This window comes from Lagopus leucura, unplaced genomic scaffold (assembly GCF_019238085.1).
Source record: "Lagopus leucura isolate 7727_CA_CO unplaced genomic scaffold, USGS_WTPT01 Super-Scaffold_100157, whole genome shotgun sequence".
NCBI lineage: Eukaryota > Metazoa > Chordata > Aves > Galliformes > Phasianidae > Lagopus > Lagopus leucura.
The window spans coordinates 32228125-32253612 of NW_024962334.1; the positions used below are offsets into that span (position 1 = coordinate 32228125).

At 36.3% G+C, this 25488-nt stretch overlaps 1 protein-coding gene across 1 annotated transcript in view; it reads left to right on the top strand.

Moving 5' to 3' along the window:
- The window catches only part of MALRD1 (MAM and LDL receptor class A domain containing 1), a 201983-nt gene that overhangs the window by 25319 nt on the left and 151176 nt on the right, over window positions 1-25488 (top strand). Inside the window, exons 10-17 of the mRNA XM_042889341.1 lie at window positions 2294-2440; window positions 6301-6410; window positions 10965-11135; window positions 13034-13154; window positions 19698-19850; window positions 20001-20106; window positions 20940-21307; window positions 22914-23326. Coding sequence (XP_042745275.1) covers window positions 2294-2440; window positions 6301-6410; window positions 10965-11135; window positions 13034-13154; window positions 19698-19850; window positions 20001-20106; window positions 20940-21307; window positions 22914-23326 — 1589 coding nt within the window. The remainder of the gene's footprint in view (window positions 1-2293; window positions 2441-6300; window positions 6411-10964; window positions 11136-13033; window positions 13155-19697; window positions 19851-20000; window positions 20107-20939; window positions 21308-22913; window positions 23327-25488) is intronic.

Consider the following 25488-nt stretch of genomic DNA (forward strand, 5'->3'; position numbering starts at 1 on the left):
TGCAGAGCTGTCAGACCTCTATACTGAATAAAAACAAAGGCAAACAGCTGCTTCTTAGAAATGTGAAGGATTCTTAACTTTAAGGTTTTTCTTTGCTTCATTGCAGTAGGGAAGGAAAACCAATGTTTCTTCTTGCTCAAGTTAACTTGACATGAATGGATGTGAAAATGTAGTTTATTGTAAGAACTTAGATGTACTTATGTTTTATTGTATTTCATAATTTCTGTCTATTTATATAAATACGATTGAAAACTTGAAAAATCTGAACTTCTGTAGGAAGAAATTTTGTTCAATTTTGTGCTATGTAACAGTCTTTGAAATCAATGAAATTAATGAAGTGAAAAAAATATTAAATGTTTTTAGTATTAAATAGAGATCACTTCTAGATCTCTTATATCATAGTGAAAAATGAATGAACAAATCCTAGTTAATAGAAACGTGGAAAGTGAGAGTTCTTAGATCATTTGAAAGATTAAAAAGACCACTTTCATGCTGATGTCAGAATCCTCCCATGCTGATGCCCGTTTCTTTATTTGTCATCTAATCTAAGGAAGTTTTGCATTACTATGCCTAGTATCAAGCATTGGAAGCAGTATGGTTACTGTTACATATTTTTAAATTTGTAACATACATACTTAGTAAACACTGCAAGTCGTGCTTGGCAAGAAGTTCTGGGAGCACTTCCTATTTTCTCTTTGAAATAGTAGTCTTTTTGGAAATTGCCTACTCTTCAATGTTTGTATAGAAATCATAGAATTACAAGATTGAGAACAACCTTCAAGATCATCTTGTTCAACTGCCCTCCCATTACCATTGCTACCACAAGCTAATAAACCATATCTCATAGCTCCTCATCCAGATGCCTCTTGAACACTGACGGGGATGGCGACTCCACCACCTCCCTGGGCAGGCCATTCCAATGTCTGACCACTTTCTGAGAGAAAAAGTTCTTTCTTATGCCTAACCTAAATCTCCTGTGGTACAACTTAGGACCCAAGGAAATGGCCACATTTGTTGCCTGGGAGAAGAGGTCAAACTCCTCTTCATCACAGCCTCCCCTCAGGATGTTGTAGAGTGCGATAAGTTCTCCTCTGAGCCTCCTCAATCCCAGCTCCCTCAGCCGCTCCTCATAAGACTTGTGCTCCAGACCCCTCACCAGTTTTGTTGCCCTTCTCTGGACACAGTCTAGGGCCTCAATGTGTTTGGTTTTTTTTTTTTTTTGTAGTGAGGGGCCCAAAACTGAACACGGTAATCAAGGTGTGACCTTACCAGGGCTGAGTACGGGGGGATGATTACCTCCCTTCTCCTGCTGGGCATGTTATTTTTAATGCAGGCCAGGGTGCCATTGGCCCTCTTGGCCACTGCTGGCTCATGTTCAGCTGAGCATCAACCAACACCCCCAGTCCCTTTTCTTTTCACAGTCGTCCAGCCGCTCATGCCCGCCTATAGCGCTGCATTGGGGTTACTGTGGCCAAAGTGCAGGCCTCAGCACTTGGCCTTGTTGAACCTCAGCCCAGTGATCCAGCTTATCTAGACCCCTGTGAAGGGCCTCCCTACCCTCAGGCAGATCAACACTACTTCCCAACTTGGTGTCATTTGCAAACTTACTGAAGGTACACTAAATCCCTTCATCTAGGTCATCAATAAAGATATTAAACAAGATGGGCCCCAGTACCGACCCCTGGGAGGCACCACTTGTAATGGTTCATCAGCTGGACCACTCTGTTAACCACTACCTGTTGGGCATGGTGCTCTAGCCACTTCCTTATCCAAAGAAGGGTATACCTGTCCAGACCAAATAGATGCAAAATGTTTGTGAGAAGGGACATCCTCCATGTGTATCTGAAAGAAAATCAGCTTCCTTTTAGTCTGAAAACTACCTGTCTGTAGTTTAACTCTATTTTTCATTTCTAATAAGTATGTTTGATTTTTTTTTCCCACCATACACTCATAATTAAATTTCCAGTAAAATTCATCTCTGAAAAAAATACAATTACACATCTGTAACTGATGGCAGCCTATGTATAGATCTCACGCTTAATAAGATACAGTTTATTCATTTATAGGTGATTTCTTTTGCAGTTCTGAGTTTAAGAATGGAGGGACCTGCCTGATTTATTGCCTGTATACTTTACAACTTTTTCTCCAGCCAAAAAAATCCACATTTCAGTGGAACATACCAGTGATTTCTTGATTAAAACTGCTTTTACATCCAAGTATAAAATACTGTAGAATTGTCATTAAAATGTTACATCCAGTTCAACTTAATTATATCTTGTTCTATGTACAACAGCTAATTACACTGTATGTAATTTTGACTCTGACTTCTGTGGATGGAAAACACTGAACACGAGTGGTACTAAGTGGAACATAATGAAAGAAGGGGCTCCCTTTGACAGCAGACTCCCTGACAGAGATCAAGCAACTATATCTGGACATGGTGAGAGATTATATACACATACATGAAACGCTCTCAATGATGCCTATCTGATGAAACTGAATTTGAAATGTATGCTACGTAGTACATATATAATATAGCTAACATTACAGAGAACCTGTTTTTCAAGGATGTTTTTTCTTAGATATTATATGGTTGCTGTGTCTTTATAACCTTGCTTTTGTTTGCTGGACAATTGAAGAAAAATGAGACTGGATGCAACATTGAATTTTTTGAGATCATACATTTTGACCATACATAGCTAACTTTGTTCACACATTTGATGATCACTTTTGGTTCCAACATTCACAAGGGCTTTTTCAAAAATATTTAGAGAAAAAACCACTGTAGTTTTTTTTTATAGAGTACAGGTAAATTGATTTTTCTCCACGATAAACCGATATCTCTTTCTCTACCCTTAGCTGCTATAAAATGCACTCAGTTGGAAAAAATTGATTCCAACAGAGAGTTAGTTTATTAATTTTATTCTGAAATTGAAGTGTTATTAACATACTGTTTAAACCTGCCTAATATGCTTGTTATTATCTAATAACACTTGCAAATATTCTGTGACTTTTCTTGTATTAAAATGTAACTATTATGGTGCTTCCAATGGAGACTGGACTGCTATAGACTATATTCTTTTAAATTAATTTTTGCAATGGTGTATATTATACTACATTCAGACCTCCATGCTTCTCTCACATGTTCACATTAGAGGAAAGTGAAACTTTAATTACTCTACCTTAAATATTCAATGGCAAAAGAATTTCAAATTTGTTTTCTGGGTAAATTCTAGTGGGCTGTGATTATGTGTATGCATGTTATCTAATAACTCCTATTGCATGTTCATATGCTACTGGTCCCTGAGTGGTGAAGTGCAACAAATGGTTGCTGTTTGCTTTTTGTGTAGCAGTTGGGTATTTTATTTTATTGTCACACTAGTAGAAGGTCAAAAGTCTTCATTAGTGTGTTCTCTGCAAATGTTGCTGTTTCTCAGCTTCCCATTGCTCACAGCTCCAGAAAAGCTGGAGCACCCGATGTAACTGCAGATTTCCCATGTGGGTTATTCTAGGCACTGGTGAGATGTAGTTGTAATGAAGGCGGCCTGGAGAAACTTCTCTGCAGTGTAACAAGCATGTTAAATTAACCAGTATGGGCTATAGGTCTTAAGCTGCTTTGATATCTGAATTATTTCATAGTAGGTTTGTGTCTTTATAGAGTTACAGGCTGCAGGTTGAAGCCTCTACCTCAAGCAGACCTTGAGGTTACCACACAGTAACTCTCAAACCCAGTAATGATGCATTCCCCGTGTAAGTCAATGCAAAGGTTGTTCTGGTGTGGTTTTGTAACAGTCTATTACTGTATCTGTTTTAGCCACATCACAGCTTTGCAATAACGCTTTCAGAATTTGAGCAATTTTTTGTCAATGTTAAATCAGAACTTTCTGGTTTAAATAGTTATCTGTGATATCGCAGTGTTCATCTTTCTTCTTTCCTGGGGAGGGCAGCATCAAATTTTGATTAATGAAAATCTTAAGGAGACTACTGTAGAGCCTCAGCTGCAAATTAAAAGAGGATCCTTTGATGTGTCTTTGCATTGCAATGAGGGGAGTTTCCCTCATGCCATGGAGTGCAGCATGCCTGCTTGTACACAGAGCTGGAATGGTTACCTCTTTGTGTCAGTCTAGCTAAAGATCTGTGACTATTCACATGGGGTTGGACCTAACCCTCTGCTTCATTATGTATCCATGGGAAATAAATGGCTATGGAGTGTGACTGAGGCAGCACAATAGCTGATTTTCCAAGATGTAAGGCAATATGTGTGTAATATCAATGTAGAAACAAGACAGCCTTTAGTGTTGTTTTGCATAGACTTTCGTGAAAAAGTCTCAGTATTCAGTGAAGGCAGCACTGACGGCATTCAAAATATGCTGCTTTAGGGCCCCTTGAAGATGTTTATCCTTTCCTACCTTTGTTTGAAGCACATCTGCTGTAGTTCAAATCCAAAGGCAGTTTGTTTGCCAGGGTTCAGATTAGATCTTTAATTAAGCTTTCATCCCCACTAGCACAGACAACAATGTCAAGTCTGTAGACCCCATGAGAAAATATAGCTTATTCCATTGGCTCCCATGGCCTGCAACATTGTTAGTGTGCTTAAAACTGTTTGGGCTGTGAGGAGAGTGAGTACTGTATCCTAAAGGAAATCAATTTTTATTCTAAATTCAGTTTGTAACATTATTAAAACCAATTTAAATGTGTCCTTTAGGGTTAAGCTGTGGTCTACATGGTTCGGTCTCCAGGGTGCTGTTCTCCAGCAGTCCCTTTGCTCTCCCCACATTGTGATAAAGCCTGAGGGAATTGGTGTAAACAAGGTGATGACATTCACTTGGAGGACAGAGGTCTGAAGAATTTTGCCTGAAGAGGGCAGAGGATGATGCATTCAGTACATCTGCACAGTAAAGTCAGAGGAACTGCAAGTGAACACCTCTTTGCAGAACTTTATTTCCTGAATTTTGAGATCTTGAAGATGCCATAAGAAGATAGTCTTAGAGTTAAATCTAGCTGGCAGCCAATCATGAGTGGTGTCCCCTGGGGCTTGGTACTGGGACCACTCCTATTTAACATCTTTACCAATGGTCTTAATGAGGGAATTGAACGCACCCTTGGTAAATTCATGGATGGCACTAAACTGGGAGGGAGTGTTGATCTGCTGGAGGGCAGTAAGGGCACTACAGAGTGACCTGGATAGACCGGATCAATGGGCCAAGGAAAACTGTATGAGTTTCAGTAAGGTCAAGTGTCAGGTCCTACATTTGGGTCAGAACAACCGCAGGCAACTCTACAGGCTTGGAGAGGAGTGGCTGGAAATCTGCCTGATAGAAAGGGATCTTGGTGTACTGATGGACACTTGGCTAAATATGAGCCAGCAGTGTGCCCAGGTGGCCAAGAAAGCCAGTGTCATCTTGGCTTGTATCGGGAATGGAGCAGGACTGTACTTGGCACTGGTGAGACCCCACCTCGAGTACTGTGTTTAGTTTTGGGCACCTCAATACAGAAAGGATATTGAAGTGCTGGAGCAGGTCCAAAGAAAGACAACAAGACTTGTGAAGGGCTTGGAGAATATGCCCTATGAGGAGTGGCTGAAGGAACTGGGGCTGTTTAGTCTGGGGAAGAGGAGGCTGAATGGAGACCTTATTGATCTCTACAAATACCTGAAAGGTGATTGCAGAGAGAGTTGGATTGGTCTCTACTCACTGGTGACAGGTGGCAGGACAAGGGGAAATGGCCTCAAGTTGCACCAGGGGAGGTGTAGGTTGTATACCAGGAAAAACTTCTTTACTGAAAGGGTTGTTAAGCACTGGAATATGCTCCCCAGGGAGGTGGTTCAGTCATTATCTCTGAATGTGTTTAAAAACCATTTGGATGTGGTGTTCAGGGATGTGATTTAGTGGTGGATTGTTAGAGTTAGGGTACTATGGTTAACTTGATGTTGGACTTGGTGATCTTGAAGGTCTTTTCCAACCTGAGCAATTCTATGATTTTAGCAATGGCTGCAGAAACACCTTTTCGAATTCACCCTCTTTCCTAATCTTTGGACTTTATTGCTGAGGAAAGAGCCAGGAGCACAGGAGCATTCAGCAGTTGTTTTTCCTTTGTTTGTGCAGATATTGGTTGTCATAGGCTGGTACAGTTCTCTCCTCTTTATTCATAGGGGTAGAGCTGAAGGTAATGCTGTTCCATTTATTTACATTTATGAGTAATTTTCATGTGCCTCACTGAGCACATAGTTACCTTTCTGAGGTAATTATTTGCCATTGGAGCATGACATATTTCTTGTATTTCTTTGAATTTTGTTTACAGAAACATTCATCTACTTCAGTGGATTGTATCAGATGCACACAGAGATAGCTGTGTCTGATTTGGGGAGTCCCTTCCTTGTCAAGCTGTCCCCTGGTTATTCCTGCTGTCAGGTAAGTTTTGGACGTTAATCTGCTCCAACCTTTGTAAGCTATCAGTCACCTGATGTGTTGAAACGCTATTTTTCTTGCTTCTAGCATTGCTGCAGAAAAACTAGCTCCATTTGAATTACTGCAGAATGAGAAACAGACTAATATTTTAGGAGCAGCGAGGTACTTTTTTTTTTGCCTGCTTTGCTGCATTTGTATCTGGTTATTATTCTTTCTAGAGCTTCTATGAGTTGGCTCAGATTTAAGGATATTCTTTAGAGGCTTTTTATGCTGTGAAAAACATAGCTGAACAATATTACAAGGGCTGTATCACCGCATAGTCAAATCAAGCCACCCTTTTGAGCCAAAGCTGGCAAAGAATCCTCATGCTGTTATCTGTTAGCTCTGTTAGCTGGACATTCCCATTTCCAGCTTTTCTTTACGGATCTGTGGTTTGAATTTTCTACATGGATTGAATGTGATAGAATAATTGGAGAGAATTGGCTTTCATGCTTCAGACATGTACTAAGTTTTATTAATTGAAGAGAGTGCTTATTAAACTGAACTGTGCAGTCATTAACCATTTAACTTGTAGTTCGGTTTTGTTGTTGTTTATCAAATATCTTATAGCTCTTTAGAGAAATGCAAAAGTGAGAATGGCACTTGACCCGAAAAAATAGAAAGATAACTGGAAAAAGGGGGATCAGGAGTGCTATTAAGAAAGGAAGAAAAGAGAGCAAGTCTGAGAGTTAAATATGAGAACAGCATTTTCTCATTAGAATGTTGCCATTTTCAAGAAAATTATTTTATAGTTGAAATTCAGGAAATAGCGCAGAAAAATAGCAGAAATTTATTCTCAGCAGCATGAGGGCCTCATAGGCTGAGGGATCTGAAACAAGTGTTTGTTTAAATAAATCTGTTGTATTTGATGCTGTAGCTGACAGCCTACGCACATCGGTGAGTTACCAGATCTCAGCTAAATAGTTGCATCTTGCAGCTGAGTGGAAGCATTGTAAACAGCTTAAGAATACTTTTCTATCATTTTACACAATCTGCCCCTCCCTGATCTTCATGTGTCATCGTATTGTTGTGAAGAATTACAAATAAAATAGATGCAGAATGAAATCGAGCACAATGCTGCTGCAAGGAATACCGAAAGCCTCTCATAATCCCATCAGAGGCCTATCCCACTAGACTTGGAGTACCAACAACCTTTGTGCATACAGTGCATTCATCCAGGCAGTTTCAAATCTCTTTTGTAGAGTTTGATAGCAGGTAGATATGTACTTTTCAAGTTCAGATAAATTCATCTTAGAATCTTTTAAGGTTACCTGGGCAGAACTAATTTGTAAGTCAATGAGTAGTCCCAGTTAAGACCTCTTGCAGTGTTCGGTATGTATTCCAAATAAACATAAATTCAGTAGAGATGCACGTGCACTTCTTCAGTGTAGTCAGAAATTAAGGGTATTTTTGAGCATGCACATATTGTGTATACTTAAAGACCCAAGATTCAGCAAAAAAAAAAAAAAACAACAAACCAAAAAAACAGTGAAAGTTCTCATCCTGCTATATATGTCTGAAAAAAGAGTGTTTCTGAAAACTGGAAGCTTGGCTTTCTGCCACATTTTCCCTGTAGGCTTTTATTTCTGGGAAACAGCAAGGAATAGCAGTTGCTCATTAGGATGTGTATTGATGTGTTATGTTCTCTGTATTTAGATGTGAGATGTTGTCCTATGTTGGATGTCCCACTGTGAGGATAAAGGGATCTACATAAAGAGATCTATGTTTATTAATAGCTTTACAAGTTCTTTGGCTCCAGTGGTTAAATTAAAAAAAATAAAAATTTTAAAAAAAATGAAGTTGAGGGATAACAGTTTTGCATTATGCCTCACTGGCTAATTGAAGCTTAGAAGTAAATTCTTTGTGCAGCTTCTTGTAGCAGTCATTCAGTAGTTGTCAGCTAAGAAATATCTTCATTTAGCTTAAGGTTTTAGAATTGTAAAAGCAAATTTCAATCCCAGCTCTCTGCTTAAGTACCTTTAATCGACAGAAAAGTAAGTCTAAAATGGAATATGTAGATGTAGCAAGCAAGGGTAGTTTTTATTATTAATAATTTTATTTCTTATGTAAGGAAAAGTCAGGAGATTTTTTTGAAATATATTTGATAAACATACTCTTTGTATTTAGAAAGGGGGGTAGAAAGGTGTTTGCTCAAGTATTTGTTTATTCTCTCAATAACATAATCAATGATAAGAAGTTTGCATTCAAAGTAAATTCAGCAAAAGTTACATGCACACACAGCACTCTGTTTTGCCAGTTATTTGTCCAAAAGGTTCTTGAAAATCATTATATTGTGTCAACTGTCCTGCTCAAATAAAAGACCTTTATTTTTTTGTGTGTGTGTGATTGAAAGCTAACGCATTCATCTGTGCTTGTTCTGGGGCAGAAGACAGTTACATTTGGCCATTAGCCTAACATGGTCTGAATTTCTTAACTCATTAATTTTTGATAACAAACTGGAGGGAGGAAGAAGAAAAAGGAAATTTACTCTCAGTAATGTGAGAATCCAAGGTGTTCTGTGTAAGATCATATGAAAATGGGCAGAGAACTGTGCAGCAGCTCATTTTTTACCTTCACAACATTTCAAGCATTATCAAGGCTTTTGCAGGAAAATAAAGTCCGCAAATGTAAAAAAAAGATTTTGTGTTTCACAATGTGAAGAAACTGGAGGAGCTCACACTGAAAAACTAGTTTTTAAAAATCTTATCTTTTCATTGCAGTTCTCTGCTTAATTTTTGTCTGGTTAGAATTAAATAATTAAATCTGCTTTATTCCGTATTTCAGGGCAAGCATAGTGTGATGAGCTTCTCTGTTCTACGATCTTGCCTGTTGGACAAGCAGCATTTTTTTCAAGCCTAATTGCTGCAGAAATTGGTTTTTATTTTTCCTATGTAGCAGTCAATCCACTTGTTTCAAGCTATCGACTTGTTATTGCTCAATAGATGATTGACTTCAAATAATTGTCATTGATATTGACTGTGGAAATAAGGCTCCCTACATATAAGAATCTCGACTAAGTCTTCAGAGATTAAGATAATCATTAAGCTATTCCATTTTGACATTTTCTGAGCAAAATAATCCTCAAATACCTTCTAAGTCCTTACTAAACTGAAGAGAAATTAAGGGAGATCATATCAATTGGTGTATATCCCTTGATAGATGCAAGTTAAAAATTTTTTTTATAATAAGTTTTCCTTTATATTGTGGTTTTACTTTTGGACATACTACTGCTCCTCAGCATGCCATTCCTAACTTTCTTCTGTGTCACAGTAATGTATATTCCTGCTTGTTGTTTTGGGCTACAGTGCATGTACATGTTTTGCTCCAAAAGCAATGCCTCCTATTTATTTCTGTGGAACTTGAAAGAGCTACAAAGAGCAAAATAACAGTATTTGATATAGAAAATTATCTTCTCAGTAACCAAACACTATTTTTCAGTATGGCTGCCACTATTATTTGTGCATTTTTTCCATGATGAAAAGGAGTCTGTACGCATTGTTCATAAAAAATTTTGCCCAGTAGAATGAACCCACTGTTTCACAGCTGCTATGACAGCTTAATTGCTGGGTAAATGTTGCTAATACAGTAAAGTTTTCATCAGTCCAAACAGATGGAAGTCAGAAGGTGCAAAATCTTTACTAGATTGTGGGTATGGTAGGACAGTCCAACTAAGACTGGCAATGTACTTCATGGTCTTCAACCTGGTATGGGCCCTGTTCACTTGTTGCAAGAGCAATTTTGTCTTCTCTGGTGTGACTCTGGAAATCTGAGCTTTCAGCTTAGTCAGCATCAAATGTAGTGATTAGAGTTGATGGTTTGTCCAGGTGACACCATGTCTCATTATCGATAATGGCGTGATTCAGGAGACTGTCACCTTCAGCTTTGTATTGGCTCAGTAGATCCTGACGAATGATGTTCATTCTGTTCCAGTGTGAGCATTCACTGGCACAGACTGCAGAATTCCAAGGTTGTTGCCACTGTTTCCAACACACTGAAACTGATATTCATCTCTGTACAGTTTCCTGGTCATAATCGTCTGATTCATGCAGATGAGCTGATTGAGATGCTCACAGTGTGAAAACTGTGCATGAACATCTGGAATGTGGCTTGTCTTTCATGTGACTGTTGTCAAAATGCACCACCGCACCCTCAGTGTGCTCTATCCACTTTTTGGTCTTCATAGACGTTCATCAGCAATCTACTAATGTCAGTGAGTACCATTTTCTCTGGATGCAGGAATTCAGTTCTACACCTTTGTTTCAAATCTTCTTCCATGTCAGATGCCATTCTGTCAGACTTTCTCTGCTGCCATGTGTTACATGGCAACAAAATGTAATGGAATATTGGTGAAAGGTTCAAACTGCCATATCGCCAACATCCGTCTCTGACATTGTGAGCCAACAGAGTAAAGTGGGAGGCATTCATTTTGGAGCCATGCTCTTATATGAGTTGGTGTTGAATTTATTGTAGATTGATGATACCATTTTTAAAGTGTTTCATTACAAACTCTTTCAACAGGTAAGATTTTGGTATTGGCTATCTCAGGACTCCCAGCTTTCAGTTTTTAGGAGGACTGCCTTGAATGGAAGTTTGGAGAAAATGTGCGATATTTTAGGATTGCCTGAGATGGAGTGGACAAAAGCAAGTATACCAGTAGTAGACAGTGCAGCTGGGAACTTATCTTCTCAGGTAAGTCGAAATTATGTCAAATGTTAGCTCCAATTTGGCCTTTAGAATTAAATTACTTTCATAATAGAAGGTAAAAAGAGAATTTCTATCCTTTAAAAAGGAGTTCAGCTCTATCAATAGGTGTAGGTATTCAAGAGCAGCATCATTGTTTCCTTACCTCAGATTTCAATATATGACTAGTGAAGTGTTTTTTAAAAAAAGAACTTTAAAAAATTCTAATCAATGAGGGCTTAATTATGTTGGCTGAAGATGGAAGTGCAGAACCTTGAGCTTAAATGAACTCTCCTTTCATTTGTAGTCTCCTGAATATTTTCTTGTATTTCTAAATGCATTCTTATAATCCTTACATTCACAGTAACATACGTAAGACTAATATTTTCTTTTTTATATATTATACTCATCTTAATTTACAAGCAGAAAACTAGAAATGAGGAGAATCATTATTGAAATTATTAGCTTAAAGAAAATCAGAAACGTTGATTTTGTTGTAGTTAAGTTATACTTCACATATCTTATGCTCATCTGTCTCTCTCCAATTTATAGGAGGGAGATGAGGTTCTTTTAATATTTGTATACCCAGTGTGAGATTAAGAAACAACAGTTCAAATGTTGGTCCAACCAGTTTATTAAAAATCCTAATCAGGGAGACGGGGAAGGGAAGGAGGGCAATAGAAAAGATAGGAAAGAAGCAAGAATCGTGTAAAGCGGGGATAGTCACCACCAGGATGCAGCAGCGGTCTGGTTGCACGATGTTTGAATGTCCGAGCCAAAAGCAGCAGGGGGAGAGAGCAGCAGCATGGCCTTGGGCAGTAAGCAGGTAGCAGAAAGAAGTCGCAGAGCCAATCTGGGAGGAAGCAGCAGGACTCAGACAGCAGACCCAGGAGAGTCCATCAGCATGCAGGAATTCCGTAGTGAGGAATCTGATGGCAGACACCTTTGTTCTTCTTTGGCAATTGTGGTAGAGTGCAAAGCAAGTTCAGGAAGGAGAGAGGCAGTCGTGAGGCTTCTCATGTCAAAAAACTTCTTCATGAAGAATCTGTTGCCAGAAAGCATCCACCTCATGATTGTAGGTCCCCTTTTTAACCTTCTTCTGCCAACGCGGCATTCCTGGGCACTTGGGTAAGAGTCATGTGCAGCCCCTCCTGAGATGGCCATCTTCCTTGAGATAAGCCCACACAAAAGACCGCTTCACGGCCATTAAGCTGCAGCTTATCTCTCTCTCTCTTGTTGCCCCTGGCCTTGTCCATCTGTGTCCCTCAGACAAAGGATTTCACAACCCATGCCTAGGACTTGCTTGGGCTTGCTCATCTGTGTCCCCAACAAGCTTTAAGACAATGATGTAAAGGAATAATATCTTACATCATCACACATTATAGAGTTAGTTATTCACTAAAGCAGGCTTGGTGTAGAACTTAGACTGAGTTATAAATTGCCATGTTTGTTTGTCCTGAATGCTCATTTTAAAAGTTCACATAATCATAGAATCACCAAGGTTGGAAAAGACCTAAAAGATCATCCAGTCCAACCGTTCACCTCTTACCAGTAGCTCCCACTAAACTGTGTCCCTCAACACAACATCCAGTCTTTTTTTTAAAAGTTGTATAGTTTTTAACAGTTTCAGCAGGAAGACAGCTCATTCAAGCAGCAATGGCTATTATCACTTGAGATTGAGGCAAGGCTGCCTGGGTTACAAAACTTTCTGTAAGTAAATGTGGTTGTGGCTTTGACAGATGAGGAATAACTTTCTGACTGATCAAATCTCAGTCTAGTTGTTGCAGGCTGGTAATCCAAGTTGGCTGTAGGTGGTATTTATGTCCTGCAGAGTAAACAGTAAAGAAATATATATGTGCCTTTTTATCATGTTGCTGCTAATGAACTTGCTTCCTTTATCTTTACAGATCATTTTCCAAGCTACCATTCGAGCAGCAAATGCTACTGTTGCTATAGATAGCATCAGTATAACAAAGGAATGTGAAGTTCTGAACATATCACTATCAGCTATCAAGCCAGAAAACAAAGGCAAGTTTTGCAGTTCTCAATGTGTTTTTTTTTCTGATGCTTACTATAAGTAATTGGGATCCCACTGACATCTTCAAGACATCTGTAACAAAGTAGGACATAATCTGAGGAAAAAGTCCAGCTGCATTAATGAACTGTATATAATAAAACCTTTCACACGATGTTACATAGTATGTGCTTTAAGTAGTTTGGAGTAGCTCTGTGAAGTAAGCTATAAAGCAAATGTCCAGATACCACTTACTGTGTAGAACCTGCCCACATTTATGCTTTGACGCATGGACAGAAGCAAAGCATCTTACATCTTTCACTGATGAGCACTATCTTTAAGGCAACAGGGTGCTCCCATCATCACTGTCAAATATATAACTCAAAGCAAGCTCCACCGAACTTGTCTGTGTGCCCACACTCTCTAATCTTGAGACGCGAACAGATGGAAACATAGCTGTGACCTTCTGTCAGACTGTTGCTTTTTCAGATCTCTACTATTAATGCTATGTTCTAAAATGACATGAACCTAAATGTAGTCAGTGGTAATGCTGCTAAGTTACACCCAACAGAAAGATGAATATCATCTTTGTTGAAAATTTTAAAGGCAAGTTGGAAAATTTCAGTGTTGAATTTTTTAAGATTTCCTTGATATCTGTATCTATGTATCTCTCTATATTTATACAGTCTGATAGTCTAGTTAAAAGTAACTATATAATTGATGAAAGATTATTTTATTATAATTTTATTTTTATTTTCCTACACCTACCCACTCCATGCATCAATCACAAAGGCATAGCAGCAATATGATTATCTAAACACAGTGACTTAAAGATGAAAAGCTTCATGCCATTCCTCCCATTCTCTTTCAGAAACCTGCTAAAATATAGTCAGTAGTCTTTTGCTATTTTTTAACCTTCCACTTCCCCATTCATTGAAATTTGGATTGTTTTCTGATACATATTTTGAAAGCTCATTATTAGTGATGTAACGCAAACATTTTCTTTTCCTGGAATTTTCACTGTGAACCAATTTCTGCAAAGTATGAGGGGTGCTCTTAATGTAATGCCTCCTGTCTTATGTTGCCTCATGATAACAGAGGTGGATGTTGGTGGTATGACAGTAGATGTGGAATCACCTCACCAGTATCCTGTCATGTTTTGTTGCTGTGTGACAGGTAACAGCAGAGACACATCTGAAAAATTGTTGTCTGATGTGGAAGAGAGTATGAAGCACAGGTGTGGAACTGAATTTCTCCTTGCAGAAAAAAAAATGGCACCTGTTGGCATGCACTGATACCTGCTGAATATTTGTAGAAACCAAATAGAAAATGTTAGTACAAGGAAATGTTCTGCATGAACATGCAAATTTTAATAAGCACAGCATGCAAGCTCTTGTTCATGGCTGGTAGAAATGTATAGCTTATGGGGGTGACTGCTGAAATATTTTGGAGCTGAGAATTTACTCTATCAAATAGTGTTATTGTGGTCTTTGTATTTGTTGTAGTTTCCATGGGAATAAATAGGAGGCATTACTTTTGGAACAACCTACATATCTGTGGGGGCTAGTCCAGGTGAGAAATCTGCCCTTACTCCCATGTGAGTGAATTAATTCTGGCATATGGCATTCCCACCTGAGGACTAGCTAGTCACTGTCACCAGTGGTGGTAAGGAAACTGCTGCTTTTTCCAATCCACTCAGATTCCCTTTAATTACTTATTTATCTGTTATCAGGCAAGCACTGGTTCTAGAGCTTAATCTCACTTTATGGAAAAAAAGTTCCTAAAACATCTCATGCTTCTTCAGAGGTGCTTTTCAGTTATCAAATTTCTGTTTGTCTGGAACTTCATTCGCATGTGCTTCATTTATGTGTTTCAATCAGTAACAATTTTCTTGTTTGTACTTACGAAAACTCTCAGACATATAATGAGAATTTATTTTTCTTAAAATCATGAGACTAGATGATTGCGTATTAACTCATTGTATAGTCTATTTTAACTATGGTCAAATGAAATTCTTTGTTGCTCCTCACTTTGATCTAATCTCTGTTTTAAATTTGGCTGTGTTCCATCTTTAGAATCAGAGTGTGGTGAGAATTTTATGACACATATAGGAAAAGTACCATTGGTACAAACCTTATAATATGTTGAAATTATTCTGTTTTTATGTAGCTCATGGTAAAAAAATTAGTTTATCTCATCTGGTTCTGTTGCAATTATGTGACTCTAATATATATTATTTTTATTATTACAGTAAAATTTAGACACTTATTCCAGATTCCTAGTTTCACTGTACAAAAATACATGTCCCAGACTAAAAAAGTCCTACAGATTTATTCTACCTAGTAGAGAAAAGTAAAAACATCATAAAATATAAGCTATGAAATGTTCTCTTTTTCAAGTGCTGCTACTCCTGACTATTAGTTCACAACTTTACTTCTACAGTTGAAGAATTTACTGTGGCTATAAAGCTATTACACATGACTTCCACGCATTAAGGCAGAAGAGAAAAGTGGCTGTCTTTTTCAAATTGCAGATTTATAGCAATGACCTAACATACCTGTCACGTTGTGTGCTCACATTCTGGAAGATGAATGTTTGATATAATTTCTAAGGTCTGCAGCCTATGCTTTTGGTGGAGTTCAAATTTTCACTTTTGCAACCTAAGAATTACATGATGTAGGAAATATAAAATTTGAAAGCAATCTGATAACATAAAGATATTTTTGGTATTGGCTCTGATCTTTTGCAAATCGTTCTATATATTTTTTCTCCCTTTCTCTTTTAATTTACTCATTTTTCTTGTTCACTTATGTGGATTATTGGATTTTGAACTATATCTAAACATCTTATTGTAGCTAAATATGTAAGTGCGTATAAAGTGTATGTGAAATTTGGAGATATATATACATTGGGAGATATATATAAATATTGTTTTATATTTATGCATTCATACATGAAATTTAATCACATTAAATCACATTTAATCATCATTATCTCTACAATGTACTATCCAGCTGAGCATGAGCATACTCAGATCAGCCTTAAAGGAGGTAGTTCATAAGCTGCTCATAACCTCACTCTCTATGTATGAAGTGTTTAGTTTCACCGAGAGGGCAAATGAAGAGAATGATGCATGCATCGTTTATTAATAACTGTGTTTGTGGTGTAAACACTATTGGGTTTCTAAGAACCACCTTTGTAAAATAAAAAAACAGAGTTGTACAGTGAATATGATTTTTTTCATGTCATTAATTAGAATTAATTAGAAATTGAAATTGTATCAAATGTATGTGACAGCACAGTTATTTTCATGGGCAATATTTGGGATTGATTAGCATGAATGTGCACCCAGAGAATACTGAATTACCTGTGTAAAAATCTGAATTTTTTTGAGACCTACAGTTAAGCTAAAGGCTGTTAGGAGATGTGCACTGAGTTTACTTTGTTAAAAATACAGGTCCATGGTGAAATCACTTAGGCTGTTTTTACAGCATTTTCTTCCCCCTCAGTATATTTTGTCCATGTATATGCCCTACTTTTCCTTATTACATAGGAGATATATACATATTATCTATAAGCCGTATTACTAAAAAAGTTCATGTGACTGTAATCACAAGTAAGTCTGTTAGAATTTCACATTTATGAATTGTCTTTCCTCGCAGAAATTAATAACAGAAGGAAATGTTCTCAAGAGTTTTGTTTCTTGTAGCCATACAAGAGAATGCTGTACCTATCCGCCCTACGTGATTGTTCAACTACAATTCTATATATATTAGTATCATAATGCAAATCAACTTAACATCCAGTTTTGAACTTTTATGTAATAGTTTCAAATTATTTTTAGAGCTTTAGAGGATAATATTTGGGGATGGAAAGCAAAGGAGGTGGGCACTCCCACAGAAATTTTGAAAAGAACTTGTCAACATTCAAATAGACTTGAGATTTTTTTGTCTGTTTTTTCAAATAGTCTTCTTTACTATTGATGACCTTTTGCATTTTTAAATTTTATTTTTTCAGTGTGTTTACACTGAAAGTGTTTAAAAATAATGTAATAGGATCTGTATATCTCTAAGTTGTTTTGGATCCTAGATATTAAGATGTCAATAAAGTGACAGCTAACTATAAGTCTTTAAATCTGTCTTGAAATGGGTGATTAAAAAAGGATATGAATGTCTTGGCATATGAGGGTCTTTATAAACACCTCTTAAATTTAAGTGAAAGTTGTAAGCCAGTAATGATGGATTATAACTTCTCACCTGGATTTTTTCATGCCAGGCTTTCCTCAGAATGCTGCATTATGTGTAAGTACACATTTGCTGCCAGACTGAGAAAGATCTGAGGGGAGTGGTTGTTGAGATTTGTGAACCGTCAGTCTTGCAGAAATCCTTACATAATAATCATTCAATTTTAACAACTGTTTTCAGTATGAGTGTTTCTTAAATTCTTGTTAGGCATTCATTCAGCTTATACAGAGAAGGGGATGATTTGGGGATGTTTTTGAGTGTTTTTGAGTTTCTCAAAACAAAAATATTTAAAATATGTAAAATCAATTTGTAACAATCCAGAATCAGCAAGAAATCTCAAGTTGTGATAACAAGTCAGCTCAGAGAAGACTAAATCCACTGTCACTGTAAAGGCAATTTCCTCCAAACGTCAATACTAGCAATAATTTCCTCATATACAAGGAGCAAAAAGCCCAGCAGAGTTTGTAGCACTCAACAAAGAACAGAAGAAAGGCAGAAAGTAATGTATTAGAAGAGAATGTAGATTAATTAGTGTCTGTTCACTATGAGGGGAACTGCAGAGGAACCCAACCTGACTGACTTTCACCTCTGAGATGATCAAGTACTTGTCTAAGTGATAATGAGAAAGTAAGATTGAAGCATTACAAATCACTTAGAAGCAAATGAATTTCACCCAGGCTCTACCAGCTTGCTCTATACTTTTATCTTCCCCAGATTTTAAAAACACTTGGTTTAAAAACTTGTTGAAGGTTTGAGAGTTATTTTATCTCAAAGTGCTCATCCATGCTTAAGATAAGGGCATACTTTGTCTTGTTACAAGTTACAGTTATAGGAAGTCTGGGCTTGGAAACTTAACTGTTACATCTTTCATTTTTGAATGTTGCCTGTATACAAAGTTTTTCATGTTCTTTGTAGCTCTCCTGGGTATTTGAGATTGTTTCTCATTCTTCTTTTCAAGCAAAGAAAAGATAGATCATAAATAGCTCACTTTATCTTCCCATTATTTTGTTCCACCAGTAGATTATCAGTCATTTCCATTTGCCTAGGTCCTTGTACATCTGTTAATAATCATTGTTATTCTAGCAAAGCAATATTCCTAAAGAAAAAAGAATCATACTTCATGCTTGATTGACATACAACCTATATATAGAAAAATTATATTACCTTTAATCTCTTAAATTTTATTGTTTTTGTTTGTGTTTTTATGTGTTTTGGTTAATAACACATTAATCCAGCCTTTTTTAGAAGACCACTAATAATCATATGCTGGTTAAACAGACCAATAATCATATACTGGTTAAACAAACACAAAAGAAACCAACTCTCCTCATATTTTCCATCAATGGAATATAATTGTCTTTTCCATGAGATGTCATTTGAAATGGCCACAACACATTGTGATAAATCTTTATAAAACGATGGTAGAAATGGTAGTCATGTCTGTGAATATTTTGTGGCTTATGCATAATTAATGAAGTACTGGGTAAAAGTTCTTGGAATAGTTTTCCTAATGTTTTCCATTGAATGCTTGTTCTAATGACAGTAAGCAAAAGTATCATTCTGTGATTAGAGAGGAATTTTTTAAGTGCAGAAGAGGAAAATATGATGCTGCTTTTGTTTAATATTGTAAATATTAATGTATATTTTTCATTCATCTTTCAATCCATTTATTTTGCATTTTATATATTTTGTAATGTATTATTGCTGTGTTAAATGAAGTACTGAAGAATGCAGATGAATACATTTTTCAAGCCTTTGTTAATGCAGTATTTTGTGTTTCAGAGATGTCCTCCTTTTACCAATATTGTGGCATTTCTTTAATATCTGGTATTTAGCTTGATTTCTTTTACAACTAGAAGAATGTTTTTGTTATCTTTAGCATACTTGTTGAAATTCAGGAAATAAAGAATTTATTTTGACACTAGCATTTATTCCCTAAAAGATCTGGCAGAAGTCTTGTTATTGCTTTGTGTGCTCTGTTTTTCTGCTTTGCAGCATGAGATTGTGAGGTTGGTTTTCAGCAGCTCCTCACCCGCATTGTGTGCTTTGTCTGCATTGCTTTTAGAGAAAAGTCTTCACTTTATGTATCCACTGTGTATAGATTTAGCTTGGATGTTTCTGTGGGACTGTTATCTTACTCCATTTTTATAAAACAAATACAGCATCTTTTCCCCACAATGCTCTAATGCTTTTTTTTTTTTCCTAGGATGGTGGTGACATATTGGAAATGTTTTATTTCCTTTTCACATTGTAAAGCTTTCCTAGTCATGTCTTGCACAGAGACAAAAAAAAATGTTTCTTACCTCATTTCAGCTTCTGTGTGTGACTTTGAAAGAGATAACTGTGGTTGGTTTGAAACTGCAAATGCAGATGGATTTGATTGGATAAGAAGTTCCAGCAGTTCTCTTGAAAGTGCTTTAAAGCAGCAAGCTCCTCCTCAAGATCACACCTATAACAAGTCTGAAGGTAAATCAATCCAGGCCTAGACACAAAGGGCTGATGTAGATACACTGCTCTTTAATCAGTTTTAAAGTGGTGATTGTAAACTATTTCCAAACATGTAGAAACAATGTCTTTCTTCAGCCTGAAAGGTTGTTTTATGTTTTCTTTTGTTAGGTCATTTTATGTTCATTTTGAAAAACAGCAGCAGGATTTCACAAGTTGCTCAGCTACGAAGCCCAGAGTTCAGACAAACAGGATCAAATTGCACAATGTCCTTTTGGTATGGGAAAAATTTTTTTAAAGATTCTGGATCATCTCTCATTGTTTCTCTTGGATTGAAATTGTGGCTATAATTTACAGTAGTACACAGCCTCCTCTACAGTATTTATTATCTTCGTCTATTCCTTAATCAGACAGTCTACATTATGACCAATATGTAGATATAATCTGTAGAACAGAACTGAAACCTAGGATTTATTTGTTGTAAGGCTTTCAGCAAAGTTATGTTAAAGGACAATGTCTGCATATACACAGGAAAATATCTCTAGTATTTTGATAATATTTTAACTTAAAATCAAATTGAAAATGTTCTCTCAAGACTTAGAAATCATCCAAAAGTTTAGTACCTCACTGAGTCATCATTTGAGTTATCAATAGAGTATCCAAAATTGAATTGTACCTTCTTTGAAAGATATCTCCAGTGCAAGAATTGGAAATCCAATTTCAATCCTTCTCCAATATTCATAGGGGAAAAAAGTATTTCAGCTATTTTCTCACCACAATCTCTGTAGAACCTCGTCAAAGAGGAAAATAAAAAATGAACTGTAATTATTTGTATGTTAATGTCAAATTTGTATGGCTTAAATAAATCTTTGCATGATTTTAGCATTATTCTGTGTGTTGCTCAGTAATGTCAAATATATTTACTGTAGAAAGATGTTTATCAAAGAGTTGATGTGTAGGTCTGGAAATACCACACTTCTGGAAACAGAATGAGGAACAAAAACAGTTTAGTTATATGTTCACTCAGTTATATATTAATGACTTTAAAATGATGTTTTAAGATACTATTAAAAAAAAAAAGGTAATAAAGCTTTGTTTTTGTTATTTTAGGTATTACAATTATGGACATTCAGTTGGAGCAGCAGAGATGCAACTGCTTGTGGATGGGCTAGATGAGCCTACTGTTCTTTGGAGGGTCTACTACAACCAGGGAAATCAGTGGTTGAACTCAGTCATTCAGCTTGGACGTCTTTCACATTCCTTCCAATTGTCACTCAATAAAATCAGCTTGGGATTTTATGACGGTGTCTCAGCAATTGATGATATTACATTTGAAAATTGTGCTCTTCCACCTCCAGCATTAAGCTGTGAAGGTCCTAATTGGTTTTGGTGCAGAGACACAAAAGCGTGTATTAGCCATTTATTGATGTGTGATCTTGTGGATGACTGCGGGGATGGATCAGATGAAGACAAGTGCAGTGAGTACTTTCCATTATTACTTTATAGCAAAACAAACTGCCAATTAATCTCTGCATTTAAAAAATAAAAATAAAAAGTGCAGAGTACAAGTACAGCATATCAGTGTCATAGCCGGTGGTGATGCAACCCAATATAGTTACTGATAGAATTCTCTGAAAATTATTAGCCTAAATGTGTATGATGAGTAACATTTGAGGGTAAATGTAATTGTAAATCAACCTCTTTTATTCTAATGAGTCATATTTCTTTAATTCTTTTGTAAAATACACACATGCATTACAAGTTTATTTTAGCGGAAAGAATTCATTCTTCCAGTTGATCTCAGTTAATGTGGTGGTTTGGGCTACGCTGATAAAAATAAAATAATATACATAGACTGAAAGAAGTGCACGTCCTATCTCTATATAGATCTGTCTAGCTAGAAAATATTAAACTATCTGTATTATTAGAAGTTACTAGTTATTTTGTGCATCTCTTTCTCTTTCAGAGAAATGACTTGTAGGAATTGAGAAGAACTGTTGATCATTCACGTTTTTGGCATTCAATTGTAGTGCTAAAGGGCAGAGATTGATTTTCTCACCCAAGCATGCTTTCATCAATTTTAAGAACTCAAAAACATTAATATTAAAATTAACTAGCAGATGCTTTACTATATCCTATGGTAACCAAATTATGCAAATCAGAGTGAGCTTGAGAAACAGTGGACAGCCTACATGCTTGAGGAGATACCAGACTGCACTGATATCTGCTGTGTATGATCTGAATTTCAAAGACAGTACACGGTCTCCAGACTATCTCAGTTTTCCCACCTGTAAAATGCTTATCTTCCTTTACGCATGTTGAAATCTACAGTAAGGAAATACTGAATGACTGATTTTGAAGTTTTAAACATTGTAAAAAAAGCTTACATAAAATGTTATATGATTAATAATTACATATTAATCATTAATTACTGTTTATGAAAGGTAGATGAAAAGCAGGAACACAAGTTAACCATTTCTAATACTCAGCATTAGAATTAGTAGTTCTAATCAATGTATTTTGTCTTGATGTTAAATAATGTGTTATAAATGCCTTTTGAGTTTAGCGTCTGTCATATGAAAACATATTAAGTCACTTATTGCATCTAACTACAAAGTTAAGGTCTATGATTTATTTCATCCAGTTCATCAGTTTAAAAAAAAAAAAAAAAAAAACAAAAAAAAAAAAAAAAACCAACCTTCAGGGTTTTTTTCATACTTTAATTATAAAAAATGCATTAATCATCTTACTCTTCATGCTATTAAATAGTTCTTCATAGCATTTATTGAATGAATGAAGTATTGATTACCAGATGTAATGAGAGAGAAAGAAGTTAACTAAAGGCTTTTCTTTTGTTTTATTTTATTTTTGCCTATACAGGGGTAAATTTGTTTTTTCTAGGGGGGGAGAATTATTTCAAAAACCAAATGGGTCTATATTACATGTATTTGAAAAGGAAAAAGGAAACAAATTATTCTCTTTTTCTCAGAAAGACAGTGAATAAAGAGTATATTAAAGCAATACCACTTTCTGATATTGTTCTGCTTACTTTACACCTGACATTTTATTCTGCACACATTTCAGACCCTGACCTACAGTGTGACTTCGAAAATGGGCTATGCAATTGGGCACAGGACACTGAGGATGACTTTGACTGGATCAGGATACAAGGACCAACCCCTACAGTTAATACAGGACCATTAAAGGATCACACAACAGGCACTAGTCTGGGACATTACCTGTACATGGAGTCTTCAGAGCCACAAGAATTTGAAGATAAAGCAGTTTTGCTTAGTCCTCTCTTCAACCCTACTTACAATCAAACCTGCATTTTTCGCTTCCATTATCATATGTCTGGAAAGCAAGTTTATACTTTGTCAGTCTTCCAGAGAACTATGAGTAATACCAAGGGAATACTGCTGTGGTACAAATATGGAAATCAAGGAGAAAGATGGATAAGACAGACGCTGTACATCAGCAGCTCTAAGCCATTTCAGGTATGTTCTCTCTAGGTTGTGATATGTTTGCTTGATGCAAAGTAAAACTCTGAAAGTTTATAAATGACAGTGCAATCTAAAAGGTCTTAGTAACCATCTGATCACATTGACTTTGCAATATGTTTGTAGGTTGATTGTCTTTGAGGAAGTACTTCTGAATTTTTTTTTTTGGTGGAATTTGTTTTCTCCCATCCCTAAAAAGGTGGTAATCTTTTGAGTATGAACAAATGATATTTAAAGTAGGAGATTTTCTTTTGAGCATTGTTTACAATGAATTCTTTGTAGATCTGCTACAAAACAGCTTGCTTACATTTCTGGACTGTTTCCCCAGTGTTTGAAGTGCTTAATATCTCATAGGTGATATTCAGATTGAAAAGGAAATGTTTAGATTCACTTGATACTATAAAGCAGGATGGTGGTTTTTTTTTTGTTTTGTTTTGTTTTTTGAGGTACCTAGGGTGTAAATAAACTGTAGACTCTGAAGATGGTCTAGATTTTTTCTTTTTTAACTTATACCTTTACTTTTTCTCTTGGAAATTTAAAAGATAAGCATCTATATAAGGTATCTGATACCACATATTCCTCTTCCCTCATTATACAAGTCTGTCATTTTTTTGTCACATTCCATGAAAAAGATCATTGCTTATCAATAGTATGCCTTACATGTTGACATTTTTGAGAATGTTTCCATACAGGTAAAGCCAATTACAGTAGACTAAACAGTCGTCATGTTGTCAGTTTCCATTGACCATGTCAGCTCCTTCTCAACCTTTTTTTCAGAACTTTAAATTTCACAGGAAACCTCTGTTCTAGATGCTATCAAACTGTAGCTGAAGTTTGTTACTGTTCCATTAGATATTTTATATCAGTGTTAAATAAGATATCAGTGAGCAGAATTGATCAGATGAGTGAATCAGGAAATTCAGAGGTAAATTTTTTAAATGAAAAAGAAAAAAGATGGTTTTTGAGCCAAGATTAAGTGTATTTCTGATGCTAAAATTAACTACTAATAAAACTAGCCCTATTGGCTACACATACTTTGTACCTGTACCTGATCCTATTTTCCTTTTGAATTCAGAAAATGTTATGACAGAGAACTTTGAAAGGAACTTAATAATCTGGTATTCTAATATGAGTATTTACTGAGTATATTCAGGGACTTTCTGGGAAGTACTTGAACTTGAATGGAGAGCTGCAATTCTCACTTTCTTGGGAGGAGTTGAGTGTCTCAAGAGGCAGGCCACTAAAATGATCCAAGGGATGGAGCACCTCCTGTATGAGGACAGGCTGAGAGAGATGAGGTTATCCAGTTTGGGGAAGAGAAGTTTCTGGGGAGACCTGGAAGCAGCCTTTCAGAATCTAAAGGGGGACTGTAAGAAAGAGGATTCTTTCATGGAGTCTGTTATGATAGAACAAGGGAAAATGGTTTTAAATCAAAAGAATGGAAATTTAAATTGGATATAAGGAAGTAGTTTTCTCCGATAAGGACGGTGAGGCACTGGAACAGATTGCCAAGAGACACAGTGGAAGTCCCACTGTTAGATCCAATCAAGGTTAGGTTGAATGGGGCTCTGAGCATCTGATTCAAGTCTAAATGTCCATGTTCATTGCAGGAAAGTTGAACTAGATGACTTTTAGAGGCCCCTTCCAACTCAAAAGATTCTATGATTGTATGAGAATTTGTGATTCCCCCTGTAAGCAAAGGAGTACAGTATTCATCTGCAATATTTCAGTAATCATTCTGCATATGTAACTTCCTAGATGCATTACAGAAATAATCAGCCCCTGTGATTTTGAAAATAGAGCAGGAAGTTGCATTAATTTACTTTTGCTGAAAACTGCAAGTGGAAATATATTCCTTGTTAAAGATGTTACTTTTTACAGTGCACTTGATTCAACATGGAAAATAAAAGTCTGTTGAGTGTACTTACATCTTTACATCAAATTTATTTTCATATCCCTGAGATGTCTACTTACATGCTTTTTCCTTATAAGTGCATTTGAAAAGACAGCAAAGTAACAATCTGTCCATTGTTGCCTAACTTTTATCAATGGTGAATGGTGTTTGCTTTCATTCTCACTGAATAATCATAAAACCTGACGTAGTTTCAAAATAAAGTGCAAAGATTCTATTTTTACATCTCTAGATAAGTGTAGCTGTT